Here is a 26,863-nt window from a genome sequence, read left to right as displayed (position 1 = left end):
ACTAACAAAAAGAAAAAGAGATTTCAATCATATTATATGAGAAATGTTGCATATAAATAAACCCCTAAACAGGGTTTCAAATCACAGTCCGAAAACGTGATAGCACCCGTGAAATAGCGGTTTCGCCGCTGTCCGAGTTACCCGCGACGGCCACAATCACGGTAATTCCGAAATGACCGAAAATACGACCGCGATTTGAAATCAATCTCCTAAACCTTGATTTTGCTTTAATATTGCTATTTGGGTGCAGGCAAAGAGATTGATTTTAATGGTTGAAACTAAACTTTCATTTCCAATCTGATCTATGACCCTACGCACTATCAAATCAAAACCCATTTAAAGGCAAAGTTTTTGTAATAAAAGAGACGATATGCAAATGTAGATGGAATTTTTTGCATACCGTTCTAGAAGATGAGGACCACATCGTAGTAAAAGATTAGATTTTTTTTCAAAACTCGAACTTTTGATATTGTGGAAAAAAAATTTGAATTATTGCAAGAGGCAGAACCATATATGTATAAAATTGATATTCATCTTCTGGCCATCACAATATAGTTTAGTGTAGGCTGCTCCCCTCAATTTTATTATTTCACAGCTTTTGAATTGTCTTTCTAAGAAGTGTTTTTCAAAATTTTCAAGTCGGAATTTTAGATGTTACAAGACAAGGCAAGTCCCCTTTATGTTGGAAGGTTGGCAGTGCTGTAGGGTATATTCATGCCGCAGGTTCAAAAACATGTTTCTTATATATATGTATATATATTTGGAATGATTTTTTACATATCGATTTTCTTATCTTCAGTCCAGTCCATCGATCATATTATAACTTGAAACGATAAAGTTAATTTAAACAAAACATTGAAAAATATCTAACAGACGACGTTGGTGTTTTGAGACACTTGTCAAAGCTTTAGTCCATGAAACTCATGCAACATTTGGGCTGGATAATCACGGTGAAGGAGATAATACTGTTGGATGAGTTTCTCTTATATTGTTGATATGGAGATGCAAGATTTTACGTGATGAGATAAATTATAAAATTTTAAGAAGTAAAATTAAATCATTAATAAAATTATATATATAAATAATTAAATTATATAAAAACAATGAAAGATTCCTTTTATAACACCATGAATTTATTTTGAGTATAAATTTTAGCTCTTCGATAACTTCCTCTTTGTTTAATTGTTGAAAAACAATGGGGTCTTTATAATATAACTGAGTAGTCATTATTGATTTCTTTTTCTGGAGTTGAATTTTTTATCTTGCCTCATATGGTCAAATGGGTTTTGTTCACTTTAAACTTTTTTGTTGTATGGGATTCCATTTCGGGTTTAAATTTGTTCAGCAACCAAACATGATTTCTATGCCTTGCCTTTCGATATGGTACACAATTTAGGTTTTAAAAAGCTTCCATTTCGTTTTTCAATTTTCTCAGCAACAAAACATGCTGTCAGTTTTGATTGTTTCTTAATAATTAGGGTTTTTTCAATTAAAATGCAACGTTATTTGAAATAACACTCCATTGACAGCTACTGGGCCTAGGGCTAAAGGCCATTAATATTCGGATAATTAAAAATTGAGATTTGACCTATCTAAATCCGATATGATTATCTAATTATTTTTATTAAATATTCGATCTGAATTATTTGAAAAAAATCGAATCAGATGTCTAAAAATTCAGATTAGATTATTTGAATCGGATATTTTTACTAATCCCTAACCTCGGTCCATCCCTAGGATAAAATGGACACCAATTCGTGTTAAACTGAGACATGTGTCCTTGCTTAACACGATTGCATGCTTAGCCTTTTATTGGTTCTACCTAAGATTGTTGTTTAGACTTAACACTGCGAGTTAATTAGTTCATGCCATTGATCGCTTTATCATAACTGAAGAATGAATTCATACATGACATATTCTTATCAGCTACGAGCATTCATAAGAAAATACATTTTATTAGCAAATAGTTTATAGAACTCATTGAGCAACTTTATTGGTAAAAATGAGTGCTACATTTCTCAGAAGTTTTAGGTTCGAGCAGTTGTATCCGTAGAGTATGTGTCATTATTAAATAATAAAAATTCAGAACATATATATCAGGGACAGTTAGAAATTTCATAATACAGTGTCATAATTTTAAATTATGATATTTAAATAAAATCATATAAGTTAATGCATAATATTAGAATTTGATAAATTAATATAAAATATAGCTGGAGTAACATAAGATTATTACAAAGTTGTTAAAGCATTAATCAAAAGAAAATATACATAGAGTGATCATTTTTCGGTTTTAATTGAATTTATCGACCAAATTGAATTAATTCAGTTAAAATGGCATGACACTAAATTAGTTCAGTCAAGGAACAATTATTATTTTTCAATATTTAATGGTTAATTCAATTCGAAATCAATTAATTAACTGAATTAATAGATTTAGCCAAAAGTATTAAACATTATATATATTTTATATATTAAATACATATTTTAATCTCAAATCTATTAAGAATTAAGATCCAATTATTTTTTAATCACACTAGATTCATTAAATTATTAATATCTAATTAAATGTTGACCAAAATAAAAAAAATATCTATATTAAATTTAAATTAATCTAACCAAAAATTATATTGAAAAAATTTGATTAATTTGATCATCGATCGAATTAATCAAACTTTATTCAATTTGATTCGGTTAACGGTTAAAGAAAAATCAATTAATTCGAATAATAAAAATTTAGCTCAATCGGTGACTGAATTAAACGAATGAATGCCCTTAATACATACGGTGCCAAAACTTTTTTAAAAGATATGTCATTTTCTTAATTTTATATTATATTTATATATAAAAAAAAGAATATTGGAAAATTTTGGGTGTCAATTGACACCCTCAACAGCTACTAGCTCTACCAGTATATTCTATAATCATCTCAGATTATTGAGAAAAAAAATACTTCAATCAATTTTTTTTTCAATAATACATTGTTATGAATATGTAGAGGAATAAGATATGGATTATACAAAAATAAAGGTTTTAAAAAACTCTGTACTTTTTCCAAATAATCAAAGACTTTTTCTCTTAATTTTTTTCTCTGGTAGCATGTATTATTTGCTTTTATATTGCGCAGTTATCTCTCTCTTATAATTTTCTTTTTTAAAGATTAATTTTTGTTATCTTTATAGTTCATTATTATTTGAATATATTATTAATTATTTTGTTTTAATTTTTATATTAATTCTGACATGCTGATAAGTGGTCGTAGACATTCTAAATATATTGGGTTTAAACTATGATAAAATAAGTTATAAATGGTTTTGTTTATATTTTGTATTATTTAATTTTTAAAATATATTTCGTATTACTATCCCGTGGTCGTGATCATCGTTAACGGAAGCAAAATGAAGGTCTCCACTGAGGAGTTTGAAGAGGAGGAGCAATTCATCGATAGAACAATTCCGTTCACCATGCATGGGGAGGGGATGGTTGACGATTGGGTTTTCGGATCTCCACTAGAAGTTGTGGTATGTCAAGGCAGTGGGGAGGTCTCGGGGTATGGAGCAGACCACTATAATCAAAATCTTCTGGAAACCGGTGATGATGCTAATGATATGTTGGGGGCTTCTGGAAGATTGTACTAGTCCCTTAATTAAGAGGAGTTTTATGGTGTCTCAGTCTTAATATACAGTTAAATAATAATATTATTGGTTTTGTTATTATCTTTTGAACATTTTCGATAAAAAAAATTACCTAAAACATTATTATTTTTATTTAAAATATCATTTTTTAACATTTTCGGTAAAGTATCCAATAATAACAAAGACGGTAAAAAAAAATATTTTAGATAACACTTTATCAGATATGTTAAAAACCAGTAAAGCGTTCAATAATAATAAAACCGATAGAAATAATAATATTTTCAATAATTTTTTAACAAAAATATTAAAAAAAAAAACCGATTATTTTCCTTAACCGTATATTGAAATTATCGCACTTAATACTTCCCTGAATGTCCAGGTGATGTAGTGACAATGGTGTGAGGGACCCAGGCTATTCCAGCCAGTCATTGTGCGAGAAGTCTCCACGAGGTCCCCATTTCATTTGAGGTAGACCCTAGCCCAGTCTTGAACGAAGATCTTCCTAGACTACTTTTTGAATCCCATGCTGATCCTCAAGAAGAACAGTGCATCTCAAGTAAGTCCAGACTTCAAGATGTGCCAATAGAATTCATGAATATCACCTTGAGAAGGCCCAATGTCCAGACGGCCCAATTGCCCACCCCTCAACCTAGTGTAAGCAGAGAGTTATGCTCTGGAGGTAACATTAGCTTGGGCCTCCAATCAGCCTGATAGAAGCCCAAAAGAAAACTCAAAACGCCTAGCAAAGGAAGTAAAATTGCTCAAATCATCACCAGGTAACTAGCAAAAAGAAGAGAACGAGGAAGGAACGGTCAAATAAACATGGAAAATGCTATAACAACAGGAGCGACGATAGCATGCCCAGGGTGGATTTGAGTGTTGTTGAAGCGGAAGATATCTTCAAGATGGGTGTTGAATTGGGAGTTAAATTTGACGCGACCGAAGAAGCTATCAAAGCAAGAATTTGTGAGCTAGAAGCGACTGATAAGTGCTGAGAAGGGGAGCAGGTTGCACCAGGTGTGAGTAGGCTTCCATCCTTTTAATATGAACTGTTGTATTTTTTCTTGGAACGTAATTGGGAAGGTGCAAGAAAATAAGGGCAGTGAGAAGAAGCATTCGTTTAGCCAATCTGAGAGTAATTTTCTTTCAAGAATCCAAATTGAGTTGGCGGATGGTTCACAGACTCCAGGTCCTGATGGCTTTAACTTGGATTTCTTCAAGAAATACCGGAGTCGTTTCAAAGGAAAAGTGATGAAGTTCTTCGAGATTTTTTATAGCGAAAGATTTCCAAACAGATCCTTCAATCACTCTTTTTTATTGCTGATCCCTAAATCACCATCGCCAGAAGAAATGAGCGACTTTAGACCAATAAGTCTAGTTGGAAGCATATACAAAATTGTAGCCCTAGTGTTGTCGCGGAGATTGACAAAGTGTATTAAGGAGGTTGTTGGTGAGAACCAATTTGCGTTTATTTCTGGCAAGCAAAATTTGGATTGTGCTCTAATAGCTAACGAGGTTATTGAGTACTTGAGATGCTCCAAGAAGGAAGCAGTTATGTTCAAAGCCAACTTTAAAAAAGCATACGATTCGGTAGATTAGATTTTTTGGATTTCATTTTACGATGTATAGGACTTGGAGCAACATGGCGTAAGCGGATTCATTTGTCTGTTTCTATTGCTTCAACTTCTGTATTGATTAACGGATCACCTACAAGCATTTTCAACATAAAGAGTGGATTACGTCAAGGTTGCCCGCTTTCTCTTTTCTTGTTCAATATAGTGGGGGAAGCGCTCAGTGCACTAATTTGTAAAGTTGTGGACTCTGGGTTTTTGAAAGGGGTGTTAGTTGGAGCTGGTGGAGTCGAGGTGACTCATTTGCAGTTTGCCGATGATTTGGTACTGTTCTTGGAAGCCTCGGAACAATCAACAGTGAATACAAAGAGAGTTTTGAGAATCTTGAGATCACTTCGGGACTTGATATGAAAAAGATAAAGCTTTTTTGGCCTGAATATTGATGACAGGGTTTTGTCGAGCTGGGCCACTTCAATCAAATGTGAGGTTGACTCATTCCTAACGTCAGATCTCGGCCTTTCGTTGGGCCATAATCAGAATTTTGTTGCTTTGTGGAAGTCGATTATCGATAAAATACAGAATAGGTTGGACGGATAGAAAAGGAATCTGCTTTCGTTTGGGGGAGAGTAACATTGAAAAGCAGTTATGGTTAATCTTCCAGTCTACTATATTTCGTTGTTCAAACTTCCGGAGTCGATTGCTTCCAAGCTTAACAAATTGGTGGCAAGTTTTATCTGGGGTTCTGCTGATAAACGATCAATACATTGGGTGCGTTGGGAACTTATGGCGCGCCCGAAAATTTTTTGGGGGCTAGAGGGTTACAGTCGGGTTATATGCTGAGCTCCCCGGAGGATATTATACGCCCATAGACTAGACGTTTGCTTCGTATGAATCATATTTGATGAGTGGTGTTCCACCACCAACACCATCACCCATGCATCTTAGTCACCAATGTAATTTTTCACAATTTTCACAGTTTTTAAATTGTTGATTACACACCATAATGGGATTGTTGGATAAAAATAAGATAAAGTTGATGTCGATAAAATGATGAGAATGGTGATGAAGAGCAACATATACGAAGAAACTATGCTCGAAACAGACAACCATTGCTTTGTATAACGCATTCATGAATAAGGCATAGTTTGTTTATAATTATTTTATCTTTTTTTAATTTTATATTAACTTAAAGATATTAAAAGTCATATTTTAATTTGATTTCAGATATTTAATGTTATATAAGTATAAGGTGCTTCATGCAAAACACGCATTTACTAAGTAGGATACCACATGTGCAAAGTGTGTTTCGTAAAACACGTCTTATTGTAACATAGTACGAATGAGTGTTAGATCGATAAATATTAGTTAAAGGTTACTATTTTGGTATTTAATTATTTTTGGGTGGTTTTTGGTAAGATTGCAGACATAGAAGTAACTTAAAATAATATAAATTTAAAATAGAAAACATGTCTTGAACACAAATGACCTTACTCATCAAAGTAACTTAATTCGTACAAAAATAAGATTTAATTAGATTAATTTTTGTTCGATAGATGTAGCTTTTCTCATTTGGATTAAACTTTGATTAATATTAAATACATAATATTTCCAGTTAATTCATTAGTCGATTTTGAATCGAATTAACTGATAATCGGATTTTTTTTAAAAATTTAATCGTTGACTGGTCTAATATATAATTACTCGTTTGATTAACTAAATTAAATTTCAACTAAATCATTTGTTTCAATCAAAAACCGAACCATAAACACGTGACATGTCGACAATTAAAAGTTGTAGTAAAAAGAAATTGAGAAGGAAGACGAAAGAAACGAACATGATTAACATGGAGAATCATAGGTTTCTAGTCTTTCTTTTACGAGGATTGAGTTATAAAATCATCAATGGGATCAAACCGTCCTTGACAACCGAAATGGACAGAACAAATCAAAAGCCAAACTCGGTCCCGATCGTGAAAAGAAACCATCTTTGGAAATTCATTCGAAAGCGATAATGCTCCACTATCTCTGGCTCTTCTACTTCCTGCCCTAATCCTAAGATTCCTTTTTCAATTATTTGGGTCCTTCATTTCCAACACTCATTACGACACCCATTTTCCTCCTATTACCCTTTCCCATTACAAAAGTCAAATTCTTCACATGTTTTAAAGTTGCAAGCTTGTCATTTTCACCAAACATCGTCTTTTTTATGTTGTGGGTTGCTATGGAGCAAGATTTTATGCAACGTTGAGGGAGTTAAGGCCAAATAATGTGAATGTGAACATATAGTGAGCTTGTATTTCTAAAATGCCATATAAACAGCCTGAGCCAGTGATTTATGTTGTATAATTAACATAGTATAGTTTGATCGGTCGTACCGTTTGTATTATTTCGTATTATCATTGAGTTAATTATTATACAAACTTTTTATTCCTTTATTTTTTTTAACGAGTTTACACATCCAATCTATTTGAACTAGAATCAATATGGCATAAAAAGGAGCATCCGGTAGATTCAATTCCAATAAGTCCACTAAAATGCAAAGTTGAGTGAAAAGAAAACATGTTAGTTAACATTAAAAAGAAAAGGTATCATAATTTTGTATTTGTAGTTGGAATAATTGTTTCTTTCGTTGTGCAAGTGCCAAATATTTACATTTTACCAAACCCAATTACCACCGACAAACTGTTGGTCAAGTGAAAAAGATTTAACTTTATATCACCGGACATTGGTTGCAACTCCATTCCATCCCCTTTTTTTATTCATAGCAACCCACTGTCATATACGTTTATTAAGTTTCTGTTTATAAATAAAAAAAAGTAAGAAATACTAAAAATATATGAATCTTGCCCCTATACTTGAGGAATACATTGATGTAATCCTCTAGTTTGTCTTACCTTTTACCTAGAAAAAAAGAAACTTTCATAATTACCCTTTATACTTTAATAAGTAAAATAAATAATATAATGATGAAATTTGTCTTAGAGTTGGTTTAAATAATAACTTTAACTCTTAATCTTTTTAGAGCATTATTTTTAAATATTTTAATTTTTTTAATTAAAATAGATTATGTCAACAAAGTAATGATCAAAGGAACGACTTAACATGTATCACATTAACAAAATGATTATGACATATATCATATTAACTTCAATATTAAAGATTTTGTCTCTCAATAATAAACTTATATTAAATGAGCCTATAAAAATAATAAAATAATATATAAAAATTATCAAACATAACATAAAATAACATTATATGAGTCATTACATCATCATTTTAAAATTTAATAATATAAATACTTAGCATGTTAAAATTAATTAAAAATTGATAAATATAATACAAATGTAGGAGTGTAAAATAAATTCTTCAACTGTGGGGTGTAAGCGAAAGAGAGTGTTTCACGTGGGTAAGGTGGGTACCATTTATAACTCCCAAAACGGCCAGCATTATGTATTTTGTAATTCTCCACTGCATTATTACTAAAATAATGAAAACTTCGATGAATAATGGAAAATAGTTAAATATTATTCATCCAATATATATTTCATGTCTCTACAATTCTTCCTTACCCAATCCGTAAATCACAGAATTTACAGCAGTGATTTTTAATTAACAACATTCACTTCAAGTGTCTAGAAGTCCTCCACCCCTTTGTTTTGCGTCACTCTGATTCGAACCCGGGACGACTCGGTGGATAACTCGCCCACCTTCTCTGCCATCTCCATGCATTCTTCCGATGACCGGAGCTCAATACCCGTGGGCTCAACGCCGTTTTACCCCCCCCCCCAAAAAAAAACCAACTTACGAAAAAGACAAAAAACACTTACCTTTTTACAACGGTAAGTAATAACAAGAGAACTAGTAAAAAAACTTCCGCAACTTGGTCAACTAGCCGTGTATGATTTTACTCACTTTAGCTAACTCGGAACTGAGTAAAAAACCCCGGGTAAGAACCAAAGCTTCTCCTTTTCTTCTGTTTCTTTATTCACCATATTGTTTTCTCAGCGAACCCATGAAGTAACGGTCGAGATTCGGTCCACAAATGAAGCTTACTCCCCATTCCCACGTGGCAGTTGCCTTTAAAGTCCTCAATTTTGACGAACTTGGCGGGATGACCCGACTCCGACCGGGAAATAACCCGGATCACTTCTTCGAAAAGGGTCTCGTCGCAGGGGATCGCCAATGGGCCTTGGTTACTGAACCCGTACTCTTCCTCGGCTTGGATAAGGAGTTTCTTAAAGATGGGATGGTTCAGGTATGTCGTGCGCACGACGAATCTCCTGCAACTCGTCCCCACACATACAGCCACGTGTCCCGCCGGGACATCGGACGGGATCCGGCTGGCCGACATGCGAGCTTTGTTCCTCCATCGCCGCAGCATTTTTCGCAGCCTCACAATGTGACGGATTTTGCTGCTTTTTCCAAGTCCGGCCGACATTTTTCCGGTGGTACTCTTAGAAGGAAAATGAATCCTTTGCTTTGCTATTCCTTATTGGAGCGTCGGAGAAAAATTACAGCTTTATAAGAGGATTTCAGAATTTGGGAGGGCGGATGATCTTATGGAAGGAAGGATATGAAAGTGCCCATAAAGTTTGGGTTAATTACAACGTTATGTCTACTGTTGCTGAAGCATAAAAATGTCCGAAATGTCTTTTGAACAACCATATACAAATTCATAAAAAAAAACAATATACAGATTTAATACAATAATAAATAAATTTAAAGTTTAAAATAAATTAGAATTATACACGGTTATAACTTCCCTTACATAATAATAATAATAATAATAATAATAATAATAATAATAATATGGTAATCAAGGAAGGACAAAGTTAGTGATGCAAATAAAAAATTTCATGATTTTATTTGTAGTATGTAGAGATAGATGTCATGTAATCTTTTAAGAAAAATTCTTGTTTCTGATACATTGAACTCCACAAATGGTACAAATATTTATGTCATGCGACAATTATAGTTATCAATTGGGTCACTTGATAAAAAGATAGATGTTTAAATTATGATATCGTAAATCAAATAAATTAGATTAATAAAAAATTTATAATATTTAATTTAAATCAATTAATTAAGTAATTAAATATTAATAGTTAAATGAAAAGAAAAAAATATTGTATCTATGATATTGAATAATATAATGAAAAATGATAAAACAATAGAAGTTTAAAGTTTGTGGATAATAAAATACTAACAACTATGGAGGTGAGAATAAAAAAATTAAAAAAAGAACATTTAACTTAAAAAAATAAAAATGTATTGGTCATTAACAAAAACAATAATCGACTCTATGTTTGTTTCTCATTTTAATGAGTTTGGTGGGGCTAGAGACAATATAATTATAACTTTTAGAATTTATTACTTTGATAAAAAAAAGTTGAAGAATTTTGTATTATAATAAAATAAATTCAAGTTTTAGAAATCTATTGTTTAGAAGAAAAAAATTATAAACTTTAAATATAAATCATGAAGTGAATATAAAAAAATATTGGGAGAGGCATGCTTAATCAGTAGGTCAATAATGTCTTTATAAAATAAGCAAGTAATTTATTAACGGGTAAAATTATATATAGGTCCCGTTTGGTTTACGTCATATTTCATTCCTGCTAGTAATCTTTTTTTTCCGGGTAAACATACCCATGTTTGGATGGAGTACATTCCCAAGTACAGGGAAAGAATGAACACCAACAGAGGTATTTTTTTCCTACTTTCCCGGGAATGTCATACCCCCATCTCTCTTAGGTATTTACTTATTCCCGTCTCCGTTGTCTAAAGTACACTTCTCCCATTTGGTTATGACCGAAAGAAAATTGTGATGAGGAGAATGCTGAGCGTAGTTTGGAGGAAACACCCTGTCATTTTTTATCAAAACTTAAAAACGTGAATGGTAGAAGACAAAGAAGAAGGAAATTTGGCTCCTTACTTGATATAAAGAAAAGTAAGTTGAAGGGCTTAAATTTGGAATCCTCCGAACTGTCCAGTCGGTCTGAATCAGATTACGAGATCAAGATTATGTAGAAAGCTGCTAAGAGGGAGGCAGTAGAGACGCTGGAATTGGGTAAAAAGATGGGGATTCAGGTAATTGGAAATGAACTTGAGGTAGTTAAGGATTTGACTCTACTAGAATATAATAGTAAGCTCGATTAGAGGGGGACGAGGGGTTGTGCAGGCGTTTTTTTTTTGTAATTTTGGCTGTATGTTTTGATGTTTTGTTTGCTATTAAAGGTGTTTCAATGGGGTAAAGAGCTCAAGGATAGTTTATCCCATGCTACACTGAATCAATTTGTAAATCTGATGTTCGTTTTGGTGGAGTTGTATTTTGCTTCTAAGGTCATTGCCAATACACAGTACTTGAAACTAAATTGTTAAGGTTTGTACTAATGTAAGCTTGATAAGACGGTTGGCCTCGATTTCGATGGTTTTATTTTGATTGATCATCTTGCGAAGGAAGGTTCTTGGCTTTGAGTGTGAAAGTTTTCTGGTTTTTGATTTGCTACCAAGGTTATGGGTAACTTTGTGGGTAATTTTTCTGGGATTAGTTATGGTTTGGGAAGTTTTAAGGTTTGAACTTTGTTTTTTTTTTACTCACCTGCACATAATTCTTAAGTAAGTAATCTTACATTGTGATTGGAGTATTCTCTGAACTGTTAAGAACTTGTAGTTACTGTTTTTACATTTCCATATGCATGTGGAAAATGGTTCACTTGCAAACATTATCAAGCCAAATAAATTTGGGCCGTTTCCAGAATCTTTGGTGGTCGTTTATATTGCTCAGGTTTGTTTTTATTTCTGCATTTATTGCTTCATTTTGCTGTAAAGTATCATTGAGTATGCTGCTTGTTAATAAGGTTTTAGAAGGTTTGGTTTATCTACATGAACAAGGTGTTATCCATCGGGATACTAAAGGTGCTAATATTCTGACGACTAAAGAGGTAACCTAACAACTATTTCTATATCCTTAGTGAGTTTTATTTACTATTTCAGGGTCATTTTTTAGTGATTATATTGTGATAAATTGAGCATGGTGACAGATATACCATTTGGCCTCCTTAATATTGGGCTATCTAGACAAGTTGAATTTGAATTCATACGTTTCCTTTAACTTTGGCTACTTATGTGCTGAAAAATATGCTAAGATAAATGAAATTGAATTACTTTACTTTCCTTGAGTGAAACATCTGCAGAATGCTGAATTTTGGGCCATATTTTATTGCCCCGCCTCAGGGTCCTAGATTCTACAGATTCATTATGTTTTATCTTCACAATTTTGTGTTCAGATTGGTTTTGATAGTTGTGCCACTAGGTGTGGAGTGTGGACTCTCTTGGTTTCCCCCAAAACTTACCCTTGAATTAATTTCTCTTTTTAGGGTCTGGTGAAACTTGCAGATTTTGGTGTTGCAACAAAACTAAATGAGGCTGATGTTAACACACACTAAGTTGTTGGAACACCATATTGGATGGCCCCAGAGGTACTGAAAATTGGAATGTGGCTATTAATTGTCTATCCTGTTACTTTTCTCCATGTTTTTGTGTTTGTTATTTTAGGTATATATTGGATGTTTTTCTTTCAAGTTAAATTATATTTCAGGTGATTGAAATGTCAGGGGTTTGTGCGGCTTTTGACATTTGGAGTGTTAGTTGTACTGTATTTTTCTAGGAGAATCATTTTGGGTTGAGTGCAATTCCTTTGTTCTCTTTTCTGGTTAATGGTTGAGTGTAGGCTTTGATTGTACAAAAATTTGATCACATCAAATACGGATATATATTTGGTTTGGATAACCGATATGATGTCGAAAAAGAGTGATTTATAGATCTTGGTTGTTTACATCTTAGCTATGAATCTGATGGAATTGAAGGAATGCATCATAATTGTTCGGGGTACAAGATCAAAAAGGTTTGGTAGATTAGTTAACCAGGGTAGGGTTGTTCGAGGACTGAGCTCTCATAAGCTTGGGGGATGAGACTAAGACTTGAAACTTCAACTGAACATGTGGTGCAGTGACAAAAATGACTTCCGTCGAAATAAAATCCTGATTAATACTGTCTAAGATGAAGCTTTCGAGGTCTCTGCTTTCATGTGTGTAAAGTGTGGTCATCTTTATAAGTATTTTTAATACCTTGGAATCTTGTTGTTTTGAAGTCACGAGGTGTAAGGCTCTTTGTGGTTGCTCTCTGCTAGATAAAAGGTTTTAAAGTTATTCAGATTATTGTTTGTTATGTTGTTCAAGATGTTATTTACTTGTAGTTTTCGCTATTGCAAATTAGTTTGCCTCTACCATAGTGTGGTCTTGGTGTGATGTTGTTATGCTGGTTTTGACTGATAATTAGCGTACAGGTGGTGTTATATTAGTTTGTTTTTGCTTGTTGCTGGTGATGTGTCCTGTTTAGAGTTGTTGTCCTTGTGTGTGTCCAAGATGTTTAAGGGTTGCTAGTGATTTGGGTTTAAAATCCTAGATTGTAATTTCTATGTAGTTTAGTTAGGGTTGCTAGTGATTTGGGTTTAAAATCCCAGATTGTAATTCCTATATAGTTTAGTTAAGTTTTATTCTCTTGTTGCTTGGATGTTATATGCTTTAGGTAGTTAGCATATTAGTGTGTTTTCTTATGCTCTGGTTCAAAGTACTCTTTTCCTCTGATTAGGTTTATAGAGGTTTTTAATGAGGCTTTGAACTAGATTGGTCTTTATTAATAAAATTTGACTTTTGTCGATAAAAAAGGTAACCAAAGTTACATTCACGATAATTTCTATTAGATAGGTTTGTCCACTTTGAGATTTTAACAAACTTGTTAAGACAACATGATAAATCTCGAGACACATTTATTTGTTATTTCCATTTTCTCACAATTTCTGAATTATCTCGGATTAAGAAAGGTAGAAGAATGAGATAATAACATGTCTTAAGATTGTTGGAAAAATTCATTAATACGAGAATGAAATGAAAAATAATAATGATTGAAATATCTTTATAAAATTAAAGAGAAAGAAAGAATTTACTTTGTCTTAAGATTGTTACGCAAAATAACAATTTGAGACAAAATCGAACATGAGAAAATAAAATAGAAGAAATTAAAACTTCTTAAACACAAATAAAAAATAAATGGAAATAAAAACCTCCCAGTGAATGTGTCAACATGAACCGAAGCTAGTTTCCACAATGTAAATGTTTAGTTAAATGTTGATGTAAAATTTTAATATATTTTTACATCAATTATGTAAAATTTAATATTAATTAAAATTAAAATAATACATGATATATTTAAATACTCAAGTAATATATTATCAACAAATATAATTTTTATATAAATAATTTTTATTTAAATATTTAGAATTTCACTTGTTAAAAAATATAGACCAAGGATAATTTGGTAAAATATATATTCCAGTAATATTTTATTACTTCAACCAAACATTGTAATCTTACATTCCTGCCAAATCAACCAAACACAGTAATGTAACATTCCCAGTAATCTTATTCCCTGGTAATCTTTTATTCCCACTAGTAATCTTACATTCCGTGAACCAAACGCACCCAGTGTTATATTTTGGGTTCATTTAGGTCATTTTTTTATTATAAAATAAATAGAACTAATGATGTGAATTGCGATAATCTTTTTTAAAGATGACGTAACATTATCTTATGATAACTAGTCAATATTACTTTTAATTTTTTAAAGTGTGTGATCAAAACGAAACTTTAAATATGATTTTAAAAAATAATAATTAAGTGACTAAAACGAAACTATAATGATAGTTGAGTGAGTAAATACAAAGTTTATCAATTTATTAATTGCAGCGAGAGAGCATGCAAAAGTTGAAAATACATACTAAATTAAAACCCACCACATGCAAAAGTCGGAAAGGGGCTGTGGGTTTAGAACAATTGAAGATGCTTTTGTTTGCCCGAACATTTAAATAAATAAATAAATAAATACAGCTCTCTCCTAAAAGCAACGATTTTGTGTTCTCCACATCTGACCATGACCCACGTGCAGGGATGCCCCTTCCTTCCCTTTCTTTATTCCTCCCTAAATTAGGGGATACAATTCGATTAATTTGGTAAGTTCTATTTTTAAATTAAGTTTTTTAATCAATACAGATTATTTAAGAGTTTAATCTATTTAATCAAATTAACTTAACGTTAGTTGATTTGACCACTTATGCCTATTATATTGAATTAATTTGAGTTTAGATTCTAATTAAAATTTTGGCATTGTAAATTAATGTTGAGTGGCAGGTCAAGCAACTTTTGGTATCATCAAATAATTTATAAAATAATGTGAATAATATCGTTATCATGATAATAAATAATGTCGTTACTCATAAGAGGATAGTAGGTCATAAGTCATCAATTCCAAACATAATTTATAAAATCAACATGAATAATAATAAAAAAAAACCTTAACTACGATGAACTTGAATATCAAATAATTCATTACAAATATAAGATTTTTTTTATTTTTTATTTTTGCAGATTGGTATGTTGTGAATTAAGATGATTTATCAATTCAAATAATAAAATTACTGTGTGTCACGGATTCGCAGTAGATAGGAATATTTAATATTGAAATTGTATTACTTATGTGGATTTAGATATGCAAATTTAGATTACAAAATGAAAAATGTATTTATTTATGACGATATATAGAGCTTGATCGTCCAACTTTTAACAGGTTTTAATTTGAATATTCGATATATAATATTTTTACAGATTTAAATATCATATGAATAATAATATTTAAATTTATATTTTTTAATAAGTACGTAATTTACGCATTAATATAATTTTGGGTTTTCTAAATAAATTTATATATTTTTATTTGAATTATTCAAAAAATGTAAATATTCAATCGGGGACGTGGGTCGGGTTCTTGTCCCTTCCAAAGTTTTTGGTTTAATTGCATTTTAGATCTTTATCAGTTTAAATATAAGTAAAAGTAGACTTTTGTTTTCCTCCAATTTTTTGAAAAAAATATAAATTAAATTTACTTTTTTGGCTATGTTTGATCCACATCTTTTGAGTAGTTCTATCGTACAATAATCTTCTTATTAGTTCAATCGAAAATATTTTTTAAAAAACTAATATTTTAAATTACGCTTAATAAAAATATTATATTTTTTATAACATTTTTTATTATATTTATTTACTATAATTCTTTAACCTTAAATTAAATTATCATTCTTTATACTCTCCCGCATCTTCTCCTATCGCTATCGGGACAGCAATTCCTCGTTTGCTGAAATCAAAATTAGTTGAATTTCATATAAATAGGATGGTGCCACTGCCAACCTCTTTTCAGAAATAAACTTTAATAAATTAATGGTGCTTAATTACTTTAATTATTGAAGTTCTTAAATTATGATTTTTTTCACCTTGAAATTGATCTTTCTATAGATTATTGTGGAACCTAAGCTTTTAATGCTAATGCTACCCCGTCGGCTAACATTCCCAATGTCATTTTCACATAGATTCATTTTCTATATTAACTATCAAAATTATTCCAGGTAGTTAAAAAATATGAATATGCAACTTCTTTTAATTAACAAATAATGAGAAGTTTATATGAGAAACAGGGGGAAAAAAGCAGAAAGTTCATTACTCGTTTACAACTCATAGAAACATTATTAGGTGTGTTGTGGAGATGGCAAATTTGTTGATTTTTGAGAAGATTTTTGGACTGAGATTCCTTTGCTAAGGGAAGCGTTTCCGAAGATCTTTAGTGTGACTATCAAGAAGTCTGAAAAAGTTGCAGATTTCTGCTCTTTCTCAAATGGAACATGGTCGTGGAATATTGAGATCAGAAGACTCTTATTTCAGTGGGAACTTGATGTTTGGGATGAATTCATGAGAGTGATCAATCGAGCTATGAATGGTAACTTGCAGAAGGATGTATTATATTCTTATAGCTCTTCATTGTATGTTAGTTTCATGTAATTAAGCAAAAGTCAAATTAAATTCTTATATTTTTGGTCTCGAACATTATTCATTGATTTCAATACATTTAAATTTAGTTGATTATAACTCTTCATCCAAATAAATAAAAATTATAAACTATTTAAAATCAACGCAACTCATATTGCTATCAGTTATAATTAATGTAAGGGTAAAGTATAGTAATGGCCATTGAACTTTTCTAAAGCTTTCATTTAGGTCCCCCAACTTTTAAAACTTGCAAAAGAATAACCAATAATCTATTGTCTGTGTCAAAGCTTGCTAGGGATAATAATGCATTCTTTGAGTTTCATGCACATGAGTGTTGTGTTCGTGATGAAGACTCTGGTGCTTTCTTGCTTCGTGGGAAAAAAAGATGGTGGTTTATACTCGTTCACTATTGATTCGAAACTGGAAGCTCACATGGCTATAGAAGCAAACTCCATGTCTGCACCTTTTGACACCTATGAACTTTGGCATCGATGATTGGGACATCCTTCACATGATAGTTTAGCCAAAGTTTGTAAAGAGTTGAATGTAAAAATTTCAAGTGCAATAAATAAAACTTGCGTTGCTTGTCACATGGGGAAAAAGCCACAAGTTACCTTTTCATGATTCAAGTACTGTGTATGATACCCCATTTCAGCTTGTGTTTACAGACCTATGGGGGCATGCACCAGTTATTTCAAATGGTTTTAAATATTATGCCAATTTTGTTGATCCATGCACTAGGCATTCGTGGCTGTACCTGTTGAAAGATAAGGCAGAAGCTATTTCTGTATTTGGTTTGTTCCAGCAGATGGTCAAGAATCAATTTAATTTGTCTATTAAATCAGTCTAAATCGACTGGGGTGATGAGTATAGGTGCTTGTCAAGTTACCGGCTCAAAGAAGGCATTTTGCATCGTGTCACATGCCCACACACTTCAAAACAAAATGGTGTGGTAGAACCCAAGCATCGACATATCATCGAGCTCGCACTTGTACTTATTGTTCAAGCATCCATGACAATTCGATTTTGGTCATATGCAGTTGTTACTACAGTACATCTGATTAATAGGTTGCCAACAAAGGTGCTGCAAGGAATGTCACCTTTTGAGAAGGTTTTTGGCAAGAAACTAGAATATGAGATGCTGAAGGTGTTCGGTTTCCAGTGTTTTCCACATTTGCGACCTTTCTTAAAACATAAACTTGAATTTCGGTCCCAGCCATGTACCTTTCTTAGATACAACCCTCATCAGAAGGGATTTCAATGCCTCGCACCTGATGGTCGTGTGTATGTGTCATGACATGTGGTATTTAATGAGTTAAGTTTTCTTTTTACATGTGCTACTCGAACATGAACTTCAGTTTCAAGAGCTAGCTAGCAGCCTCGGTCTCTAGAGGTAGTTACAGATGTGGAAAAATTCAGAGGACATGAAGGTTCTACCTTGTTGAATATGAGACATAGCTCTGGTAGTGAAGGATTAGTACCAATTGAAGCCGATTCATCTGCTGGTAATGAGGAAGCATCGAGGGCAATGAGTTCGAGCTCGAATAGCAGTAGTGAAGCTTCTGCTCCCTACTTATCTAGTCCGGTTCAAAATGGCTCTAATAAAATTGTAGCTAGTACATTAATGCCTATTCAAGAGTTAGCCAATACATCAATACCTATTCAAAAGCAGCATGGTGGTGGTGAGAGTGTTGAAAACATACATCCAATGCTTACACGTAGCAAGTGTGGTGTCTTTAAACCAAAGGTGTACACAAGTTTCTTTGATGATGTAATACCAACCATTGTTCGAGCTGCACTTCAATCTCCTAGTTGGAACACAACTATTCATGCAGAACTTGACGCACTACAAGATAACAAGACTTGGTCTCTTGTTCCCTTGCCCAAAGGACACGATATAGTTGGGTTTAAGTGGATATTTAAAATAAAAAAGAATCCAGATGGGTCTGTACAATGATATAAAGCATGGTTGGTTGCAAAGGGGTATTCACAGGTCCCTAGATATGATTTTAAAGATACATTCAGTCCAATTGTAAAATTTGTCACATTGAATGTTGTCATCTCGCTTGTTGTTACTAAAAATTAGTCTATGCGTCAAGTTAATGTGAATAATGCATTCTTGAATGGAGAATTGTCTGAAGAAGTATTCATGCAGCAGCCTTTGGGATTTGAAGAATTAGATGTTGATGGATCACCTCTAGTGTGTAAGCTACACAAAGCTCTATATGGGCTTCGCCAGGCACCCAGAAATTGGCATGATAAGCTTAAGGACAGCCTTGTACGAATGGGATTTGTTGAATCGTTAACGAATGTGTCGCTCTTTGTCAAGTATATGAATCATTGTTATACGTTTGTATTGGTCTATGTGGACGACATAATCATTACTGGTGAGTGTAAGGCTGACATTGAGAGAGTGATTCAATACTTGCAAGAAGATTTCTCACTTAAAGACTTAGGTGAGCTGAATTTTTTCCTTGGTATTGAGGTGACAAGAAGTAGTGGCAAGCTGGTTCTTTCACAATGGAAGTATATTCTTGAGTTACTGGAAAGAGCAAATATGTTGAATGCTAATCCAGCTGCTACTCCAATGATAGGATCATCGAAACTGGTTCATGACACAAGTCCATTACTGTCTAATGCTCGTGAGTATAGGAGCCTGGTTGGTGCACTACTGTATGTGTGCCACACTCGACCTGACATTGTATTCTGCGTGAATAAGGCTGCTCAGCACATGCATGCGCCTTGTGAATCTCACATGGTAGCGAGTTAAGCTTATACTTTGATATTTTGCAGGTACTTTAAACTATGGTCTCACGTTCTTGGCTGATGAAGCAAGATTGAAGGTTGTTGCTTTTGCTGATGCAGACTAGGAGGTGATGTAGGTGATCGCAGGTCAATCTCTGGTCATACTGTGTTTCTTGGAAAGTGTCATGTGGTTTGGAGCTCGAAGAAGCAGAAAATGATTTCAAAATCGACCATTGAAGCAGAATACTGTGGTGTTGTAGACGCAGTAGCAGAAGTCACCTGGATCAGTGCACTACTAGTGAGTCTGGGTTTGAAGCAACGTGAAGAACCAGTTATCTGGTGTGATAATACAAGTGCCATTGCGATGAGCATGAATCTGGTTCATCATACACAGTCTAAACACGTGAACATGGATGTTCATTTCATTAGGAAAAAAGTCGCTGCCAAAGTGCTGCATGTCAGCTATGTTCCAGCCAGTTATCAAGTGGCAGATGGGTTCACAAAACCTCTGACTAAAGTTGCGTTCGAAATCTTCAGAACCAAAGTGTGTGTTACCTTGTTAACAAAGTTGCGTTCGAAATCTTCAAAACCAAAGTGTGTGTGTTGTCTTGTTAACGAAGGAGAAAAAAGCAGAGGGAATATTGGAGCAGCTCAGCAAGATTAGTTAAGAAGTTGAAATTGTTAGCAAAGTAGTTAGAGTTAGTTGTAAAGGTGCTATAAAAGTCATTAGTCGGTGTATTGAAAAGATAAGCAAAAGAATAATATTCATTCTTTTTTAAAGCTTAAAGTAGCTTTCTAATATTCAACATCTTCCTAAGATTGACACTCTCAAGCTTGCTAAAAGGAATTTTATCTTGTGGAAACATCAAATTTTTCTTATAATCGATTGTTATAGCTTGTTTCATTTTCTTTCTGATGATTTCGTTACTTTAGATCAGTTTGTGACTACGACTAATGGTCTTCTAATTGAGAACCCAATTTTCTTGTTTCATCAGTATTAGGATAAATTGCTTGTGTCGTGAATCTTATCCATGGTTTCCTCTGATGTTCTACATCACTTGATTGGTCTCACGACTGCTGTTGAGATCTGAAAGGCTATCTCTCACTTGTTTGGTGCCCAGTCCTCAGCGAAGGTTTTTACATTTCATTGTACTCTTCATTCTCAAAAAAGCGTGAATTAACCGTGAATGAGTATCTGGTTAAGTTCAAGAAGATCTGTGATAATTTAGCTACGGTAGTCATAATTATCTCTGAGCAAGAGCAAATCATCATTGTTCTTGTTAGGTTACACGTTGAATTCGAGTCAGTTGTAGCCTTTTCTTCGAATAAGTAAGCAACTCTTTCGAGTTTGATAGAAATGTTGTTGGACTACGAGGCTCGACATTAGCAGTTTTTCACTAAGAATCTCTTGATTCAGTTGAATATTGCTCAGAGTAACACAGCAAAGTCGATTGAGGATTCTCTGGTTGAGGATTAGTCATCGTTTTCCTCTAATTCTCAATATTCCTCTCAGAGTTCTCATGGTGGTGGAAACTATGGTCATGGTATGGGACGAGACAACTTCAATAATCATCCCCAATGTCAACTCTATGAGAAATATGGGCATCTTGTGCTGAAGTGTTACTACTAATTTGATCATATTTTCAAGGGGCTTCATCAAAATATGATGACTTAGGGAACAATGGTGTTGGTTCTCGTACTGGTAGTGGCAGTCGTGGTTGTGGATCTAGTCAGTTGGTCTCCAATTTTTCGTTTACAACCCAGTCACTTTCTCCTTAAGCCTTAACCCATGTGTTTAATTCTTTTGGTTCCAGTGGGTTGTCTCTGGTTGGTGGTTATGGGCTTGGTGTTCATTCAGCTTATACTATGCCTTTCTCCACTGATAGTCATTTGTATTTTCAACAACCGATGGCATCGTTTGAACAACCTTCCTTCAATGGCTTTCCACTTCTCATGGTTTCATTAATGGTGTTCCAAATACTAAAAAAACATCTTTTAATACGGTGTCTTCTCTGAGGTCCTTTTATGCCACACCAGGGTTACCTCATTTTTCTACTGTTTCATTTTCTCATCCTATTGTTTCTTATTCTCAAACTCCTCAATTCTTTGATGGTTCTTCTCAGTTGCCTTTGTTTGAGTTTCCTACGACCATGATTTCATCCATGAATAATGAAGTTTATATGTACCCTGACTATGGACACTCATTATTTCACCAATGATCATTCGATTTTTTAATATAAATCTCTGTATACATGTAATAATTCTCTTCTCATGGGTTATGACGAAGAGGTATGTATTTCTCATATTGATTATGGGTCTTTACCCACTGGTTCTAGGGATTTGAGGTTAGGCAATTTACTTTTTGTTCCTTCTATTAAGAAAAATTTGCTTTCTATGTCTCAATTGACTCGTTACAATGCTATAGTTTTTGAGTTTCACTTTCATGAGTGCTTTGTGAAGGATTCTCGCACTCAAGTTATTTTGCTCTAGGGGAAGCGCACTTTTGATGGTTTGTATGTTTTTCATGTTCAGCTTCTAAATGTGTTGGCTGGTGGAGGTTCTATTGATAGCAACGTTGTGTCTCAAACTCAAGGGTTCCTTGCTTTGTGGCATCAGCATCTAGGTTACCCTACCTTAAGTGACTTTAAAACTTCTAAATTCTTGTAATGTTTCTATTTCTGATAATAAGATGCCTCTTGTTGATCATTCTTGTTTATAGGGTAAATCTCATAAGCTATATTTTAGTATTTCAAAAACTCAGTATACTCATCCGTTTTAACTTAATTGTGTCTGATGTGTGGGGACCTGCCCTGTTTGCTTCTAATGGGTATTGTTATTATGTTTCATTCATTGATGTGTATAATAGGCATACATGGTTATATTTACTTAAGCGTAAGTTTGAGGTATTTTAGTGTTTTGTGAATTTTTCTAAGTTGGTTGAAGTTCAGTTTGGTTATCAGATTAAAGTCTTGCAAACTGATGGAGGTGGAGAGTTTTCTTAGATGTCCTTTCTTATTTCGAAGGGTATTTGTAACTCTCTAAAAGAGCTATATTTTAGGATCTTTTTACCTAGGTTAAGCTTGAACTTTAGGATCATTTTAGGTTTATTTTATCATATTTTGCATCATTTGCACATTGGGATTGATTTTATATCTTTTGGGTTATTTTATGATATTTTGTTGTAATTTGGTACATTGATAATGTGATATTATCGATGTTGTAGACATTTCTATGAGACAATGTTGTATTGGATTGCTGAGATGAATATACAGTAATTGATGACTCAGTGGAAAATTATAAGAAAATTCTAGAATCAGACAATTATTCAATACAATTGTAAAATGGCTGGAAAATATAGGAAAAAATATATATTTTTCCTATTAGTAGATGCTTTGACCTTTGTGGATTATAAATAAGGCAACCGTCACACTTTTCACAAACCGTCTTTAAACTTTCTTCATTTTCCATTTTATTTTCTTCTTTCCTCCATCAACCATGGAGGTTTGAATTCATCGAGGAGTGTAGCAGCAGCAACGTTGTATAGCAACAATGACCATTTGGGTTCAAGATTCTTAGAGTCTTTACTTGAAAGATGGAAGAAACTTTATTTAATTTGAATGTTTTAATTTTTGTAGTGTTGTTTGATTTTGAACATAAAGTGTTGGATGAAATGTTTGTTTTATGATCTTTGCTTGAAATGATACTTTTATGTGCTTGAACTTGATGTTTTTATAAATAGAAATATCTTTATGTATGTCAATCTTGGTTTAATTTAGATATACAAATCATTGAAGTTGCATGCTTCTTATATACAACATCAATATTTGCGAAAGTAAGTTTAAGTATACGGAGTATACGGAGATGAATGCTATCAATTGTCGTTGCTTTGTTAATGGCTTGATTAATGAAGTTAGTGAAAATTAATTTCTATTGGTTAAGTGTTTAATTCCTGAAAGGGGATTAATGTATTAATCTTTGCACGACACATAACTGTATTGCCACAACATAATCATATTAGAAACTGCTAGATGACAACAATATTCATTGGTCCAGTGGTCTGTTTGCTCTTCTGATTGCTACTGCATTTCTTATCTTTAATATTATGAATTTTTATCTTTGTTATAAACCTATCACTATTTCATTCCAAAATTATCTTTTGCAAAGAATCATAAATTCTAAACTATAATTCCTTTCTCTTTATGGGTTCTACACTCGAAACTTTTGAAGTTTCCACTTTATTACTTAGTTTACGACATGTGCTCTTACATTTGTAATAATTTTGTAGCATCAGGTATTCAACATCATCTGTCATGTTCGCATACTTCTAATTAGAATGGTAAGGTTGAGCACAAACATAGACACATTATGGAAATGGGGCTTACGTTGTTGGCTTAAGCTTTCTATTTCTTTTTGGAGCCATGTGTTTATTACAGTTGAATTTCTCATCAATTGGTTACCTACTGCTGTTCTTGGTTCTAAGTCTCCTCATGAAGTTTTGTTTGGTTTCACACCTGACTATTCATTTAACAAAGTGTTTATATGTGCGTGTTATCCATATTTGTAGACTTTTAACCAACACAAGTTGGAATTTTGGTTAAAGATGTATGTTTTTCTTGGTTACAATGTCTTATAAGGGATATAAGCTCCTTGATGATACAAGGTTTATTTTTATTTCTAGGCATGTGGTTTTTGATGGTGTTTTTCCCAATGCTGGAAATTTTAGAGTTTTCAAGGCTGCTGTTGAAGGTGCCTCGGTTGTCTTTCCCCTTGGTGTTGTTTCTTCTCTTCCTACATATCAGGATAATATAGTGTCTTCGGTAGTGGTTGAAGAGTCTTCCCCTATAATGCATGCTGGTGCTTTTCTAGAGAATCTTCCTGAATCTCATGAAGAGTTGCCCGAACTTCATGTGGATGATATGCAGTGTTGTGTTAGTGGCTTTGATGGTGTCGTTGTTTCTCCTGAAGGGTTACCCAATGTGAGTGATAACTTGTCTTTGTTACTTGGTTCACCTGACTGTTTACCATGTGTTTTAAAGGAGTTTTGTGGTGGCAGAAGTCGTTTGTAAAAGGATAAATCAAACAACCTTGAGGGCTTTGTTGGTATTTATCTAAGCCAGGATGAGTTACTTCCATCTACCTTTGGTGATGTTCCTGATGAAGCATTGGTGAATCATCATTCTATGGTCACCAGGAGTAAGAATGACATCAGAAAGTGAAAAGTGTTTATTACCACCAAGCATCCATGTGATGTTTGTGAACCGAGTACCATTGATGAAGCTTTTCAGTCGCCTCTATGGAAGGAGATTGCTCAAGGAGAGTATGATGTCCTTGTCAAGAATGGTATATAGACCCTTTTTGAATTAACTGCTCACCGAATGTCTGTTGGGTACAAATGGATTTTTAAAGTTAAGAAGAATCCTGATGGAACAATTGCTTGTTACAAGGCTCGTCTAGTAGCTAAAAGGTACTTACAGTAGATATGATGCGACTATCATGAGACTTTTAGTCCTGTGGTGAAGCTAGCCACAATCTGGACTATGTTGTCAATTGTTGTGACGAGGAAGTGGGATCTACAACAGGTAGACATTAATAATGCTTTTCTTAATGGGGATCTAACTGAAGAGTTGTACATGACACAACCTTCCGGTTACGAGCAAGGTGACAAGAGGATTGTTGTCAGTAAGCTAAACAATGTCATCTATGGGCTTAAGAAAGCTCCTAGAGATTGGTTTGAAAAGCTTTGTGGTTATCTTGTTTCTAGTGTTTTATTTTATCTATGTTTGACTCTTCTTTGTTTGTTCAGAAGATAAGTAGTTAACTTGTTTATCATTTGGTGTATGTGGATAACATTATTGTCGCTAGTAGCAATAGTGATAAAGTTCAAGCTATGATTTCTGATTTGAGCAAAGTTTTTCCACTGAAAGAACTTGGAACATTAAGCTATTTTTTTGGGTATTCAGGTTGAGTATACTTATGATGGAATTTTTATTAGTCATATGAAGTATATTAAAGATCTGTTGTACAAGTGTGGTACAGACAAGGCCAATAGTCTCCCTACTTTAATGGTGTCTAGTTACAAACTTTCTAAAACTAGTGGGGATCTTATTCTGAATCCTACCGAGTATTGTAGTATAGTTGAGGCTTTGCAATATATTATTATTACATGTTCTGACATTGCGTTTGCTGTTAACATGGTGTGTCAATTTTCGCAGAAGCCTCTTGATGCTCATTTTTAATCTGTTAGGAGGATATTGAGGTACCTTCGAGGGATACTGAATTAGGGTTTATATTTTGCTAATAATACTCGTTTGGATATCACAGGTTTTATAGATGCTGACTTGGGTGTGATGTGGATGATCACCAATCTACTTTAGGGTTTTATGTTTATTTAGGTTGTAATCTTGTCTCATGGGCCTCTAGGAAGTAGCATGCCGTTTCTCGGTCCACAATAGAGTCTGAGTATAGGAGTGTGACTTGTTCTACTATAGAGGTTATTTGGCTTGAGTCCTTGCTAAAGGAACTTCATGTTGTTCCTGAAGGTTGACCTGTGCTATGGTGTGAAAACTCTAGTTTTGTGATTGTTTCATCTAATTCTGTTGTGCACTCTAAGTTTAAGCATGTTGAAGTGAACTTGTTTTTTGTTCGTGTCTGAACCGTCTTTCGGTTGGGCCCCAGAATTGGACTTCGACTTGGATTAAATGAATTAGGGTCGCCACCGACCATTTTAAAACGAATTTAGATAGGTCGGACACCATCTTACCTGATCTGTATTTTACCAGAAAAATGTCGGGTTCGGGAGTCGGTTACGGTCAATGAAGGATTAGCACCCTTGAACCGCCCTTTCGGTACCAATTAATTCGTCGGTTGTCTTTAATTGTGAAAAATTAGAAACTTAAATTAAAATTTAAAAATCGATTCAGATTACTTACCTTTGACCGATTGAGATTACTACTAAAAAAAGAAAATAATGTTAGATGGAA

General features: G+C 33.4%; 1 protein-coding gene across 1 annotated transcript; it reads right to left on the bottom strand.

Moving 5' to 3' along the window:
* Positions 1–9,171: 9,171 nt before the first annotated feature.
* LOC120164815 (indole-3-acetic acid-induced protein ARG7-like) lies at positions 9,172–9,701 on the bottom strand. Its single transcript, XM_039174465.1, has one exon. It carries the CDS (start codon positions 9,641–9,643, stop codon positions 9,191–9,193), a length of 453 nt encoding a protein of 150 aa, XP_039030396.1. The 5' UTR covers positions 9,644–9,701; the 3' UTR covers positions 9,172–9,190.
* Between the last annotated feature and the right edge of the window lie 17,162 nt (positions 9,702–26,863).

The sequence above is a fragment of the Hibiscus syriacus genome, unplaced genomic scaffold (assembly GCF_006381635.1).
Source record: "Hibiscus syriacus cultivar Baekdansim isolate YM2019G1 unplaced genomic scaffold, ASM638163v2 tig00111543_pilon, whole genome shotgun sequence".
Classification (NCBI taxonomy): domain Eukaryota; kingdom Viridiplantae; phylum Streptophyta; class Magnoliopsida; order Malvales; family Malvaceae; genus Hibiscus; species Hibiscus syriacus.
Note: the sequence above shows the minus strand (reverse complement) of the source record. Positions and strands in the feature narration are given on the sequence as shown.

Bases quoted from the DNA above. Each gene is read 5' to 3' on its own strand.
- LOC120164815 (XM_039174465.1), bottom strand. From the start codon at position 9,643: ATGTCGGCCGGACTTGGAAAAAGCAGCAAAATCCGTCACATTGTGAGG.